The 16,603-nt window shown below is 46.6% G+C and overlaps 1 protein-coding gene across 1 annotated transcript in view; it reads right to left on the reverse strand.

Moving 5' to 3' along the window:
* Positions 1–16,603, reverse strand: part of LOC128270755 (neural cell adhesion molecule 1-like) — a 137,776-nt gene that overhangs the window by 47,439 nt on the left and 73,734 nt on the right. The window contains exons 4-5 of the mRNA XM_053008171.1: positions 10,322–10,436; positions 9,837–9,930 (exon numbers count right to left, since the gene is read on the reverse strand). Of these exons, the coding sequence (XP_052864131.1) occupies positions 9,837–9,930; positions 10,322–10,436 (209 nt within the window). The remainder of the gene's footprint in view (positions 1–9,836; positions 9,931–10,321; positions 10,437–16,603) is intronic.

Consider the following 16,603-nt stretch of genomic DNA (forward strand, 5'->3'; position numbering starts at 1 on the left):
ACTGGCGGTGATGAGCGTCCTCAGCAAACGATTCGGCGTCTCGGACGCTTTGATTTGTGTGTTTTCCGTGTGCTTTTCGATGGTTGGAAAACCGATCATGGTAAGGAGCACGCGCCTGTGAGGTTGCTCGTCGTTAATTGTGACCTTCTTGTGGTTTTTGGTTGGCGCGACGATAGGCCTACGCCGTAACGTTCGTGAAACCGTACCTGTTCTACGTGGCCACCTCCATCGACGTGTTTGAGGGAAGCAGAGCAATCGCCATCCGAAGCCTGGTATCAAAACTAGTCGGCGAGGACGAGATTGGTAGGTTGCGTAGGATCAGTGGATCCCAGCCTGGCCGGATAAACACCCCCCGTCGGCCCTGGTTCGGACGCCATTTTTGAGGACCACAATCATTAGATTAGCATCCCTCATCAACGGAATTGTAGGCAAAATGCTGGCCATCCTGGGGATTGTGGACTCCGTGCAGGTCACCATCTACCCGACGCTCTACAGTGCCGTGTACCTGGCGAGCAAGGACTTTTTCATCGGCAGCGTGTTTCTGCTGAGCGAGGGATTCTTGCTGCTCGCGCTGGGGATTTATGTGTAAGTTCCAGCTCGAATGGCAATAAATATATTTATGCCATTCTGCCAATTGCACGATGATGATGATGATGATGATGCTGGCGGTGACGGGGCTTTCCACTTTGCTTCGTTCGCAGCGCCCTGTACCTGATGTCGCGACGATCCGAGCGTGCCAGAGCCCAATCACCGGCCGCCAAGCAGGGAATCGATAATCCTGCAGTGGATATTACTGCACTTTGATGATTTTATCTGCATCCAGCCACCGTCGTCGTCCAGGTCAGGCGAGGGCGTATTCTTACCGGCTTAGCTCCCGCCCCGGACTGAGCGGCCACAGGAAGGATGCATCTGATTGGACCGGAAATTATTATTTTCCCACCGCGCATCGGTGGCCGCGCGTAGTGAAGCAGCGATGGTGGGAAGGAAAAAAGAACCACGGATTGGAATGATCGAACGCTCGGTTCGACGACGGATGCTCTGGATGCTTTAGGGACGGTACGGGACGGGACGGGATGACATTACCGGCGAGCTGTCTCGCTCAATTTTTATTTTAATGGATGCCGAGTCAGTGCATAAAACAATATCACAAAATCAATTACGCTTCATTTGACGCTCCCGTAGCGCTCGGTTACCGTACCGACTGGAGCGCGGATAAGAAATGGCGCGAAACGAAAGAAAGGACGAAAGGTTCACTGTGGAGTTTGTGTAATTGTAATTGAATAGCACTATCGGCCACGGCTTGCCAGCGGATCCGGATTGGTTGCGAAGGAAATCGGGCCATTTGGATACGATTACTCCGTTCGTCAACGGGATGAACTTCTACGCAATCGAGAATATATTTTCTCTTTGAAGAAGTCATTAGCTTCATTGTAGTTTGTTTGAATAATTGTAACGTTGAGTTGGGTTTGTTACTGCGCCCTTTGTTTTTAGGTTTCAATCCAATCATTCGCCACAAGAGTTCTCGATTTGAGCAGACTTGAGCAGATTTTGGTACTCGATAAGTATTACTCGATGTTGATTCATTTCTGTGGTTCGAAACAAACATTGATAAATATTGTTGGCCAAATACAGAAATATGTGGTTTTAACATGCCGCCTTTAATCGACTGCTCGAATGGGGCTTGATTTGCAGCGTTATACGAAACATTGATCGTTGGAGCCTCTTTGGATCGGTCTTTCAGAAGTCGCAATCATAGTGGCATGGTGTTACATTATAATTGTTTAGTCATACAAGCGTGTAAAGGAATTAAAAAAAACTATAATAATAGTACCTCGAAATGATTTGACAGCAGCAATAATTTTTCGTTGGTTTTGAATAAAAAATGCCATCAAAGTTTTATGATACACCAGCGGACATTGAACTGTAGTAAAGCTTGAAGAAAGTGTCCCCATTGTTTGAGGCGAAAAAAAAAACACACGGGTGTCAGAAACGTGTCAGTCTAAGTAGGTCCTGGTGTCACTGAAGAAACGCAACGCCACTGCAACGCTCGTGACGTGGAGGCACTGTTGAAAACTGTTCCTTCTAAGTAGGCGACACTGGCGCGTCCACTCGAAATGGAATATTTAATTGATGGTAAGGACCATAGAAAATAATTACACCGGCAGCACACGGAAAGAACCACCGTGGCGACGCATCGCCGAATCTCCGCCGACCGGCAGACGGCCAGACGGCGTCTGGAGAGAAAAGCTATTAAGGATTACGAGAAGGACCACCTTAAGGTGTCTCTCGGCTACAGCCATTTCAGCCTTTTCCGCTTCGCCAATGAAACGGACAAGTGGGAACAAGAGAAGACGTTCCTTTCCGTGCCGCAGACTCAACGCAGACAGCGGTGAATCCCCGAGCAGTTTCTTCAACTCCAGTGGCAGCGAGTTTTTGTCCGAGCGCCCGACTTTTTATGCCCCTCCACACGGTACACGGTGGAGCGGATTTTTATGGCCGCTATGATGGAAGTTAATAAAAAATTACGATATGAGGACGTCGCCAAAAAGTGCCTTGACGCGCACCTCCAGCGAAGCAGGAGGTCGCCGGAAGAAGTTTGACATTTGGCTTGTGCGGTGGGAGCGGTGGGTTGTAAAAGTTTTGTACGCTTCATCTGTTCGCCGGAGGTATCTATTTTGGGTTGTCCTTATGATTAGCCATTCGGGCGGGGAGTCGACCGGTGCTCGTAACTGTTATTTTTGCGCCCAGTCTAGGGACATTAGGCAAGTCGAAGGTCCCGGGCACAAGCGACCATATTTGGGGCCAGAACCACCCGTACCCGTTGTTGGACTGGTAACTCGAGAAGAAAGTATGCGTCAACAAAATCTTCTCCCCCCCACAGTAATTGGTAGTTAATTTTTCTGCATCATAAACAAGAAATAAAATGCGCAAAATTAAACATGTCTACGGGTACGGGGATTTGTAAGAGCGTCGTCACTCTGTGACAACTGAACATTGATAATAAAACCAATTTCTGTTGGTCAAATCATTTGTATACGCTTCTTGGCTTATTTAATATAGGTGTCAGTCGGCCATTTGACATGCCAAGCTTGACTCGCGGGTGCGTTTTGACTCGACTGCAAACCCGAGAATGGGTGAAATCATAAAAAGAAGGCTTCTCAAATAGAGCGTGTGAATTTACTTTTGAATCAGAGTCCGGACTCTACTCGGGCCGCTCGACCAATCATCGAGCCATCGGAGAACATTGAGAACCATTCGAGCAGGAACCGCTAATGAGTGGCAAACGTCAAACGGTGTCAACGGGAACGGAACTAATTAGCTGCAGACGGGAGCCGGAAATGACTTAATTAGGAAAAATGATACCATATTCTGTCACGCGGGGGAGTCGGTGCAGCTGCGACTTCTCAGGGTATCAAACGAAGTGGTGGCACTTCTGTCAAAGCGAAGGAGTAAACATTCTGAGTCCAACGTAAACATCAACTAAGCAGCAGGTTGATGCGAAAAGGGGTATGGATCGATGTTGCCTTCATTTACATTTCTCTTCTCACGTTGAATAGAGTGAAAAGTTTTTTGTGTGAAGTTAAATGCTAGCATTTTTTTCATGGTTCTTCCGTAGTCCTCTTAAAACTTCTTTTTGATTTCGTTTCGTTGTGCTATCTGACTGTGTGATGTTTCAAGGTGCCTGTCTCTTTTAAATGTAAAGAGTAAATTGTTTTATCTTTATCAAAAATTATGAGGAATTAAGGGGTTCTAGGGTTTTTGTTATTAAATCATAGCGAACCAAATCCATTGAACAATCGGTGCCACCTCAGACCGCACAACGTTTCTGATTCGATGTCGTGTTCGAAGAGTTTGCTTATCGAATTATTATAATTTTATGAAAAAGAATTCCTGTTTAGATTACCGGAGTGGAGGCTCCGGCCCACTTCCTATGTAGATTTCGATCACATCAGGTGCTAATCAGGTTGATTATCTTGCATGCAAATACGGGCCTCGGGCTGATTTTCTTCCTGTCGGTAGAGTTTCTTGAGGAACCGATGCTTCGCACTTGTCGCTGTCGCAGAATGCTTAAAAGCTTCAAAACATTCTCCGCGCAGGAAGTCTGCAGATCTGTGCAGGAAGGTTCCGTTTTATGAATTTTTCATGCCGTGCTGATTGATGCCTCAGTGACTGGGCCGTGGCCGTGCGGTGGCGGTGAAGGCTTATCGTATGCGGGTATGCCGTGCCACGGTCTGGCCGTGGTTTGAAGCTGCCAAAAACGCTAATGCACCTTCGGGAATGCGAGCAGGTGCGAGATGGGCTCGAGTGAAGTGCGTTCCATCAGCGATATGTTAATCGCGTCTCGCGAGCAGACCTTCCCGTGGGGCCGCGAGGACTTTCTCACTTCCGTTTCGATACCCCAAAGCCCTAACTGTTAAATAATCAAACCATTTGCTAACAAAGCTCTCAGCCGTCCGCACGAAAACAAGTTCATTAATTACGTCTTGTCGATTGCTAAGACCGCCTATCGTTCGCAGTATCTCCCATAGCTCTCTCTCTCTCTCTTTCTCTGTGAACCAAACTAACCGCTTCCTGATGGGGCGTTTCGGGGAGCGGTGGCAAATGAATTTCACATTTTCCACCGTTTTTGCTTGCTGTTGTCAGTGCCTAGCGCCGGGCACTGCTGCGGCTGCCACGGGTTTCCGCCACAATCGGCAGCATTTACTTATGCAAATGCGCAACACTTTGCGAACAAAAGCAAAGTACGCTTCGGAAGCGCCCACCAGAGGACACCATTTTGTCTTTGTCACGATGACAAATCAATATTTGGTGAAGCGTAAAAATCCGATTGTGGCAAGGAACCGAATAAAGCGCTGCTCTTTCGGGGAAAATGATTTACGTTCATTTCCATCTCACTGGACCGGCGAAGGAAACGGTGACCTCTTCGTAGATCTCCGGGCGGTGACCATGGGGACCGAGTGCCGGCGTATCCCACCGTGGAAGTTTGCATCAGGTTGTTGGTTTTTCATTTCACCGAAGGAAATTTGTTTAGCGATCGAAGCAGGGGAAAACTTTGTGTTCTTTTGATTATCGGATGCCCAGCACCGGAGCGCCGGAGCTCCGTCTTACAATTGAAAAGTGTGAACTAAGTCGTCAAAGTGAATTGTTTGAACACCGGATGCTGGCGGGTGCTGTTCGTATTGATGAAGTTTTCACTTTCGGTATGTTCGGTATAACGATTCTCGGCGGGCAAATCAATTAATGAATTTAATTTCTCGATTCTATTGTCGTAAGAACTAGGGCTTTGTTGAGGTCTTTTATGTTACATTCAATTGACCCTATTGAGGGTTTGTACGGTTCGCTTAAGATTCAATCGGCTTCATTCGGCTCGAATCAACGGCAGAGTCAAATAAGAAAAAGAGGCTAGCCTAAACCTTTCTAATTTTGACAAACGCTGAATATTTTACATTTTACATACATTTTTTACATAGCTGGTTCATTATGTTTTATGTGTATATTCGTTTTGTTAGTTACTGACAAAACGGGACAAAAATTTGATACGATAATACGGTGTTACATACAGATTCTATTTAATAACAGTAAACATGTTTTACAATTTTAAACAGGGTTATCTCATCAAAATTTGTTTTTTCCTCTTTTATGCCAGATATGATGGTATAGATTTGTAGTCAACAATTCTTTAAATGAACATGACAACAGACAGTAGAATGTAATTATCTTGATTATCCTGATTTTATGTTGAGCTGCTTATTATCATTATTATCTTATTAGATGGGTAGTGAGCATACACCCTTTAAGTAAATGAGGTCGGAATGACAACAGCAGCGTCCACAGTAATTGTGAACATCGTCCTTCGATCGTCGAGCTTTCACGTGTTGTACTGCATGCTGCAACATAAACCATAAAGTCATCCCTATCAAAGCGTGTCCTGGGCCGGCCTTTTCACCCATCTCGGGTGGCACGTCCCGGAATGAATATTTTACACCCAACCCGTAACGTCAAGTTGTCGTGCCGTGAAAGCATTTTTCGCCAGAAAGCTCAACAAAGAGAATAATTGATGGGCGCTGTTTGTCGCTTGCTTTAATTTGACACGTTGCCGTGCCGGGCAAGGTCATCGTCACAGGGCTATGGCTTATCGATCACTGTGCCGGCGACATCAAAGCCCTATGCAAACCCCGAGCACGGTGCCCTTCTTTCTTGTTCCGGTCGGCCGCAGCACCACTGCGTACCACCCACTACAACAGGTGCTTAATCTTGACAGTAGCCGTGGCCCACTCTTCGACACAATCAGGACGCTGCGAATGTGAAAAATTCTTATTTCCCGCTGGGTTATGGGTTGGCGGAACCGGAAACAGTTGGCACTGTTGTTGACCCAAAGGGAGCGATGGCATTCGATGGTGATTAAAGTTTGTCGAAATGGAAAACGTCGGCGTGACCCCTACGGCGTGCTCGTCGTTGTGTGCGTTGTTGAAAGTGAAGGAAAAATGGATTCGCACTGGCGTGGTCGAAGAAAAATGGGTCTAATTAATAAACGCTCTTCGTGTTACGGTCGCTTACGTTCGAGTTCGTGCCGATTTGTAAAGGTAATGGTACCGGACCGGCTCGTAACGACGACGCGAACATGAATACTACGGATACTGCGACAGTAAAACCGGTCGGATCGATGAAGCATAGTTACGAAACTCGGAAGGGACGATTTTGGAGTGTTCATATCATCAACAGTAACAGTATAGAACAGTTTTGACCATGTGAATTAGTTGTAAACTATTCACAATATAAAGAAAATGTCCCAAAAACATTTTAATTTAGTTTAATAGTTTTTTTTGGTCATAATTTGGCAAAAAACAAGAGTTGCCAATCGTTTAATCGTTCAGTTGCATTTTAGCAATTACTGAACTAACGAATTGACTGCAAATGAACCATCCAAGAATCGTAGGCTAATTTTGCATAACGACGATGGCGAATCAAAGCATTCAAATCATTGGCAAATATGAATCCCACTTTCTGCCAAGGGCCTGTCAGCCATGTTGGTAACAATGCATTCAGTTACAACGTCGATGTCGATTCAGACTGCGGCAAACATTGGAAACATTTGTTGCTTGCTGCGCCGGCACAACACTTTTCCCGAGAGAGAAAATGGCTGGGAAAGTGAGCGAGCGAATCATCGAATCTCAGGTTTCGGCAGCATAATCGGAAGCACACTACATATCGGCCACGGGGGTACTGTAAAAGCGTACGTCAGCCCCTAAGCACCCAATCGGCGATTCGCATAACCGGGCCGGGTCTGTAAGTGTCGGTTTCTTACCACCGAAGGTGCGTGGCGGTCAAGTAAGCAGAAATAAAATACACCACGCCACGCTGCGGAAATTTATGACTTCAACCCCAAACGGGAGCAGGAAAAACGGATCGGACACAGCGACGGGGCGCTGGCGTTTGTTTTGCCGTTCCCGTTCGCCGTCCGTTCCACGCTACGCCGAGCCAAGTGGAATTGGTCATAAATAACTTCCGAGTTGGCGAGAGATGAGCTGGTTAGAGGCTGTAAAAACGTAAACCTGCCTGCGCCGCAGCGAAAGTGGCTGAAAATCTTTCACAACCCACTTGACAACACCGTTTCGGTTGATCCCCGTATTCGATTTTTCCGGTAGTAGTGGCGCCCTCTGCCGTGGGCGCCAGGATTGCGGGTATTGGGGGCCGAGTGGATGCTCGGGAACGCGTGATAAATGGTGTACGAGAGCACCGTACGTGTGTATGTGTGTGTGTGTGTTTGTGTGCCGAAAAATCCAATCGCCCCCTGGTGGTGTGGGCTGGCTGGTAATGGACCGCCGGGGCAAGCGAGGCGAACCTTAATCTGCAATGGTTTGTTGGAGGTTCAATCAACCGGAACTGATGTGATCCGAAATTCCATAAGAAAACCCACGTTTCAGCAGACTGCCAGCAGGACCGCTGGACTGTGGCGGCCGAGCTTCTAATCCGACTACGGGGCCTCAGGAACAATGGACATTGATCGATCACGGATCGCTGAACGCCGCCGTGCGTGGTTCCGGTGGCATTCCGAAGGATATTCGGGCAGGCGCCTTCGCCCAGGCCGGGCTGTTGCAATTGGGTCTGAAGGCAAATTTATGGTGTGCGAAAGCGCCCACGATTAGAGCCCAGTTTAATGTCGGTGACGTCGATTCCGCTTCCTGGACCTTCCCAGGGCAATATCTCGAGGAGAAGCTCAGCTCACAAAGTGTTCACACGAGCCGGGCGCTCTAGTGATTCCCGGAAAGACACAAAGCCCCCTCCTCGGACCAAGGATCACCGGACCGGAGCCGTAGTTGTAGCGAATAAATTGTTTAGAAAATATCCTCTAGGTCCACTGGTAATGGACTGCCACCACCACCGGGACCCAATAATTCCACCAAAGGTTGACCCGGCGAACACCTCAGTCTGGCTGATAATTTCGTTCGACCTTTTCAGTGTTTCGGGTGTCCCCGGCATGCATTCCTCGACGTTGCTGAGTCATTCTCTGAAAAGGTAGCCGAAGTTTCGCTGAACGAAGTGGGCCACCACTGCAGCACCGTACAGAGTGAAGCACCGTCACAGCACGGCACGGAACCAGCTCAACCGAGAGCGCGGGGGATAATTGTGGACAATAATATGCTTATAATGTTGCAGGCACCATGCAAAACCACAGCGGCCCGCAGGCAGGCGTCAAAAGCTGATTGGCTTTAATGGCAGTCACGCTGACACGCTGCAGCTTTTATCGTCTCTCGGCTCCCAGCAGACCCTGTAATAGGCGATTTTCGTGACAGAAGCCACGAACTGGGAACTGGGCTGTGGTTAGTCATAAATTCCCGTCCCGTCCCCGCTGTGAAACGCCGGCACACAAACACTCGTGGAAAGTCACGAGCGAGCAGCGGCACGAAACTTTATCACCGAAGGAATGCCAGTCCGGAGGCCCAATCGGGTGTGTGAAGTTGAACAAAATTGAATTAAATTACTCATAATTTGACAGTGCAATAAAGTGACACGAGCATCAATCCACGGGATCCCTTCCCAACAGCGAACTTTCGAACGGGGGGTTGTGATTGTAATTTTCCCGCTGTCCTATGGTCCCATCTGGCCCCCGCGGGATGACCGCCGAGGTCGGTGGCGCTGGGCTGGACTAATGAAGTATGTAGTGAAGAAGCAGGTTCATCCATCGACATCAACTTTGATCAATTTCGTTGAAACATAATTGTTTTTATTGTGCATTCTGACAGTGAGTCTGACAGCGGCGAGGCGAACATACCACCCGCTGTCGAATTTATACTCGAAACAGATCATACTTCAAAAAGTTTGAACTATAAATAACGAGGGAAAATTTTTATTACTTTCATTCATTCCGTTCAATCGATGTGGTAGAATTATGAAACAGATATTGTTGAATGTAAAATTTCGAGCTTCCAGTCAGTTTCCTTATTTCATTTTGGCTTGGTAGCGTTTCGATAGCGATTTAGATTCTATACCGTAATTTAATTAATCGAAATATGTTTCATCAAAATACGCTACATTTTGTTGTATTGCAGAATCAGCAAAAATCAGGTTTGAACTTTTGAATAAATTCACCAAAGATAGTAACATTTTGTTGTAAGGAATTCGTTGGCTTATTGTTTTTCCCCGATTTTCTTTTACACACCTGCACATTAGCAAAGGCAATCGGTGTTACATGAAATATGCAAAACAAAAGACTCGCAGTTTTGAAGTACGCGCAAAGCGTTCGCGTACCGCGCTCAGAATGTCGAAATAAAAAAAATGGTTAACAAAATATAGCGAATCACCCCTATTTAGGCTGCTCGCTTTTGGGTACTTACTGATGATGCTTAGATTGTATCGAAAGCTCTGCGTTTGACTGGTGCGAAAGTCAACCCGACAGCGGTAGACACCCTCGTCATGGCGCCGGACGTCCTAAGCAAATATTGGTGCACCACGTCGTCGCCGTTGTTCCCGGGGAGTTTCCGAGTCGGGAACGCGCCACACGATGAAAGCAAGAAACAGGATATCAGTGTTAAGTGTTTTCAGCACATTTTTTGGCGGGAAAAACAGAAAACGGGTGATGGAGAAAAATGGAGTTGGCGTAGGAGATGGGATTGGCAGTGATCAAAACCGCCACTCAACGGAAGAAGTTGTTTTGTTGATGAAGGCGCCGGAATTGTTTCTTGGGTCAGGGATCGACTCGGGACGAGAACGATGGCACGGGGAGGAAATTAAACTGGGGCGTAAGGGACCCGGTACCGTGTCAGTGGGAAAACAAAAAGAGGATATCGGCTGAGGTGGTGGGCGAGCTGGGCACACATACCTGTATATCGAGCGTCGCAGGATCGGTGTCGGTGTTGAAGTGGGCCCGCGGGCCGAAGATTTCTGGCGCTGACCAATGTCGCGCCTGCTGGAGCGGTTTCCCCCGTACGTCGAAGCTGCAAGGAAAGGATTAAAGAAATAAATTTCAAGATTACCCCGTCCTGGCAAACAACACCTGCTCATGCGGCGCCGGCTGACATGGATATGACATTAAGAAACCGTTCCCTCGGCACCCTTGGGCACGTGAATTTTGGAAATGCTCGAGATGTGACTTGTAGAAAGGGCAACATTACTCGTATCCTCGTCTACTCGGCCTATCAAACGTAGAATTATGGCCACACGCACCGAAGAGCGATGCTCCCACGTGACGGTGCTATTTAATCCTTCACGAAGACGAAGAAAATGGTTTTGTCAAGATTAACCAGAACCGGGCGCCGTTTGAAGCGACAAAGGTTACAGATCACCCAATTTTTTGGGGTATTTTTGGGGGATTACAACCGTGAGGATTTTCCTAAAAATGATTTAAAATGTCATTGCCCTTATTTGGAGCAAGAAGCGATTCGTACGCTGCATTTTGGAGAATTTTTAATCGATTCGCGGGATTGATAAGTATGTTTAAGCAGCATGTAGCAGCCTATTTTAAAACTTTCTTCCACAAGGTATATGGGTCTATCGTTTTTAGAACTATCCTCAGTCAAACATCCGTGAAAGTAATTTGATGGCGTAACATTCCTTCTCCGGTCCGAATACCCAACAAGCGCCCACACTCTCGGAAGGATTTTAACCCCGAGCTGTTAGCAGTGGCGTTGGAGAAGTGAAAAAGTTGTCACCATCAGCGGCATGAATTCCACAGCTTAACCCCACCGAAGCTCCGCTTCACCGAAGCCATCGACGCCAACGCGGTGTCACCATCGGATGGTGTAGACAATGTCGACCCACCTAAGCAGACGAGTGGCATCATTATGGTGGCAGGGCCTCCGGAACCTGATCGCTGGGCGACTGAGAAGAGGCAAAACGATGGCTTAATGACGGAGCAATTAAGAAACGTGTGTATGAGAATGGCACCGCTTTGATGACACTAATTGCTAAATAAATTTATTAAAACTTTATCGTGTATCCCACAGACCGGCCCGCCTCCGAGATTCGGCGCCTGCCAATGACAGCCGGTGCGAAGGTGTCTCACTCTTGCCGTGAGCTTTGTTGTGCTAACCTTCAGCCCGGGCTGTATGGGCGTCCCGAAAATAAAAGGGGCCCGCCGGGTTGGCTCGTCAATTTGCGGAAAGCTACTAAGGATAGTGAGCCGATGTACGGCAAATAAGCTACAATATCAGGGATTTTCGCACCGCTTCTTATCATTGATGGAGGCGCACAGCCACCGGGCCGGAGTATGCTAATGAGAACCGTGGCTTGGTGGTGTGTTTGCCCGTGTGCCTTCATTAAACGCTTGCATGTTTTGGGGAAAAGGGTTGGATTAACCAATCGTGTTAATTGCATCGTATCACACACTTCTGATAGGCAGCTTTCGCCGACGGTGGTGCGATGACGGCGGTACTACGCGGCAAAGAAAGACATCGAATGGGGCTGCTTTGGGAAGGCAAATTGTAATAAGCCCAATCAAAAGCATACTCTATAAATTTATTCCAACATAAAATGTTGTATTAAATAAAACGTCGGTACCCGAACCGGAGTAATATCGTATCTTTGGTATTAAGTGGCTCAAAATAATTGATAATTTGTAAAATGGAGGCGCCAGGTTTCTTATGAACCTTCCGAAATGGAGACGCCTGGTGGCACGTAAATTTTATTACCATTCTCTGTCGGATGGATATTGACTTTCATGGAAGTGTGCCTTAGCAGCTTTTCGCAAAACTGGGGCAACGTCGCAAACAAAGAGCTGCTCGGCTTACAGCGTCGACGACGACGACGGCAAGCCAGCTAAGCCACGCGTCGTGCGCGACTTTTGACTAAACTTTTCGGCAGCACTCCTCAGCCATGGCAGCCATTCCAATGATTCGCGCTACTTGACGCGCGCCCCATTACGGCGTGTGACACATATTAACGCGTTTCGCATTTGCCTCTGAAAAGAAGCGGGTTATCAGCGACCGTATCGACACACGGTGCGGGCGAACGGTGAAGCACAGCTGAAGGACAGCTGATGACATTTATTAAATGATTTATGTTGTTCGAGAAGTGTTTACGAGAAGTTGGCACAAATGTTGTTTCGGAGTTGCGTTGTTGTGCGAAAGTTGCGTGGCAAGGGTCGTAACCCTGGCTGACGGTACGATTTACAGCTCGGTGGCCAAAAAGGACAAGATGAGCGCGTAATTTGTTTCCCGTCACTGCGGCTGCCGCTGCCGAAACGTGAAGTCGACAAGGCATGCGCAGAAGGAAGAATGATGGATGGGTGAAGCGGAGTGCTGTGCGTATCACATGCTTCGTGAGCTTCTTCCACGAGCGTGAAAGAAGTGTTGATTTTCTTCGAATTTCGCACTGGCTCGACGTTTGAGCGTAAGTGAAACGGCCGCATCGAGAGATTGCTTTCAGCGAAGGTAATATCCCGACGATCAAGTGATTGATGGTTCTAATAAGGACCTACGCTGCGTACTGGCGGACAGAGGAGTAAGGACAAAATGTATTATTATTCTTTCAATGGCGATTTCTTGCTATGAAATGTGCACTGATAACCCAACGATTCGTGGAGCTTTAACCAGAATTTTTTTCTGTTGTGTAGTTTTGTTGGCTGCCCATAATTCATTTATTTCAAGCTTCAATAAGCTTGAATATGTTTGATATTTTGTATAATTTAAAAAAATATTTAAGAAATGAAAGAAACTGTTTCTTCAAATTTAAATAAAACCATCTCGGAAAATGTTTTGTTTGAAATTATAATTCAAATACAGCAACTCAAAATAAAAGTAAGCAGAATCCTGCTTGAGAATGCAATCACAATGCTGCAGAATCCTTTCGTAAAGTATTCATAAACGTACTGAAAGCTGTTTTGCATCCATAACCGTTACTATTTGGCCATTTGCTTTTTAAGACTCTGTTTAGAATGCCCGAACCAACGCGGGGCTCGCCGTTTCTTCTGTAATTCTGCGCATTCTACCAGCCAGCACAGGTTCAAGTCGAATGGAAAGCTCATTACATTGAAAATGGCCAACAAGGAATGCGGAACGCCAGTCCGAGCATCGGCGAAAGATCGAATAATCGCTGGAAGTAAGCATTCGATGGCAGCCCGGCATGGCCGCGAATCGTGCAATTCAAGGCGAAGCAATCAGAGCTTACGCGAACCGACGATGGCGAAGTCACGAGGCACGCGCAACTTCATCTTGTTGCGAGCACAGCGCAAGGCGCACATTACGGCGAAAAGAAAAGAAAAGCAATGCCGAAACACGAATCAAGTTTTCCGGCGATTCTTTGTTCGCGGTGAGTGATTCCGTGGTATTCTCGGCTCCGGCATCGTTTGTAGCGAGCTCCGGCGTTCTTGAAGTGTTCGTAGATACGGTTTAGCGAGCGAACGAAATTAATTATACTTATACACGCATTCGCGGCGCTGAAACAAATTTTTATGCTCCGACCCACCAGGGCTAGCGTGTCGCGGTGCCCGGCAAGCGGAACGGAGATCTTTCTTTGTTCCGCCCGATTACAAAATTCCACCTTCGTAGGTGAGGAGATGTTAATTGGTAAAATCAACATGACTGCAGCGCCCATGAAAACGGAAACGCAAAAAAAATACAAACATCAGCTCATGATACCATTCTCACGGATGATGCGCCGAAATCGGAAAGATTAAAGCCCGATTACTCGCATTGTTGAGCGAGCGAATGAGTTTCTTGGAAGACATAAAAGTGGGCCAATTTTGTGTCGGAAGTGGGCCAGTGTGCTGAAACTTAAAGCAGTTCTGTTGCTGCTTTTGATTGATTGTTTAGCAGAACTCATGGGCTAGGGAAATACATTTTGAAATGCAATGTAGAGCGAGGAATTTTATTGGTTCCAAGAATGGCTCATCGAACGGCATTCCTGGACGGTGAGGAACTCCGCGTTAATTCAAATTAAATTTGGCTCAATTTTATATTGAATTTTAATAAACAGCATTAATATTAAGCTTTGATGGATCAGAGTTTAAAATGATTATGTCTGTTAGTGATAAGCATTTAAAGCCACTTTTCGGGTATTCGGTACACATGAATTGCTTTGGTACAATCCACGCTTTGGTACGCTCTCAAAAGATGGCCTTTATTCGTTTCTGTATACGAAGCATTAGGAAACACAGCTCAAATCTGATTAAAAAATATACGATCAAAAAAGCGTCCATCGTTTAAGACATTCGTGCATTTTTCACAACAGCTCAAAAAACCATTTGTCAACAAAACCGCTTTCCATTTTCATCGCTTTTTTTGCAGGGTCAGCTGAAAACCGTCATCACCGAAAACTCGTACCCCGGGTAACTCATCACGGTTATGCAAAGCTGTCTTATGCCGCGCAGAAGGGCATGAAAAAACTATGGCACATCTGAGTGATGTCCGGTGGATAGGGCGAGCTACGGAAGATGAGTGCCGGTGGTTTTGTAAAATATTCCACCATTTCCGGTTCGTCGGCCTGGCTTTTACAGAGGCGCGTTATGAGCTTGTTGAAAAAGAAAAGCTGTTCGAGCTTTGCGAAAGAAATCGGAACATTCCTTTGGCGCAGATTGTGCGACGGTTTCTCGGTATGAAGACAGAACAGAAGAAGACAACGAAACGTGACGACCGTGGCTGCGGTTTCGCTGTGTGCTTCTTGTTATGTTTTAATTATGTAAATGTACCATAATCTTCTGCACAACGTGGATTATAGCGATGGCTTTCGTCGCCCCCCATTAAATAGGCAAAAGCCGGTGGGCCGCCCGTTGTCGGTTGGAAAGATTTAGAAAGAAGTTAACTTTGAACTTTCCTCCGACGGAGCTAGGCGTTGTGGTTGTGGACGGCCTGCGGTAGCGAAGGCTTTGGAGTACATTGGGCATAGTAGCCAAAAGGAGCCGCTTACTTTCGGTAGACTACATAGTTTCTGGCGAAGAAAAATAGGAAATGTGGCGTGCTCGAGTTACGCTGAAAAGTCCTGCCATGGGGCAATGATCTTTACGGGGCACACAATGGGTTAGGGCAGAGTTTGCGAGTCGTGAACCAAAATCGGTTATGTTAATACAACCGATTACAACCGGTCCGCGGTTGTTGATTTTGGAGAAGGTAGGTGAGAACAACTTTTCATGGTCCTATCGATTACCTGTTATCATTTCGTTGAAATCCACCACAGAGCAGTTGTCGGCGATGGATAAGCTCAGCGATTACAATTTAAAGAGTTTATTCGCGCTATTTCATATTTTTACACGCGACCATCCACGTCAAGTTCTTGTCTATCTAGCTGACCTGCAACACGTTACCGGGATTCCTTTATCGGTTGATGAAACTATAATCCCTGGAGGGTAATGGAACATTTTTTATGGGAGAACAAAAACACGAGAATTTTTAATCAACTTCAACCAACCAACTAAAGCACACGATCTACCGCATTCACTGTTGAACTATTTTTTCGCGGACTTAACGGTTTGAGTTGGTAGGAATGCTGGCAATGTTTCTCGGTCTGGGGAAAGCTTTCAACGGTCGATGATGAAGATTTGGGGCCTTTGGTTGATGAAAACTCTATCTATGTGTAGAAAACGGCAGGCAACTGGCTGTAATTCAACAAAGCATCTGTTGGTAGTCGCATGCTCTGATTGATCAACATGGCAACCTGAGGTATGATTTGAAAAGAAGGAAATTGTGTGACATTATCCGATTGTCAACCGGTTGTGAAACGGTACGGAATCGGTTGTGAATCGGAACGAAGTTGTTGATTGTACTGCCCTCGCACCGGCTAGGAAACCTTTCATCTTTTACAATGTGAGTTATCCATTATGAACTAATGGAAAAGCTTCAGACGTGCAAGCACACCTGTACAAACATTGATTGATACATTTGGACCCACTATTGGAGTGCATAGAATTTGTAAATACCAACCCGCAGTGCGGCAACGCACGGCACACGTGTGATTGAAGACATCCGATTACTACTTTTTAGGTCGATAGCATCCAGAACAAACGGCTCAAAACAAACAAACAGCTCGAAGCCTACTGCGCCTTCCAACAAATCCAACTTAAAGCCTTTGTTCGCCTTTTAAAGCGAAGCATATGTTCAGCGTTAATGAAGCACGATGATTGCTGAACATACTTTTTCATATTTTACAAGATCGAAATGAACTCCCTGAATTG

This window comes from Anopheles cruzii, chromosome 3 (genome assembly GCF_943734635.1).
Source record: "Anopheles cruzii chromosome 3, idAnoCruzAS_RS32_06, whole genome shotgun sequence".
NCBI lineage: Eukaryota > Metazoa > Arthropoda > Insecta > Diptera > Culicidae > Anopheles > Anopheles cruzii.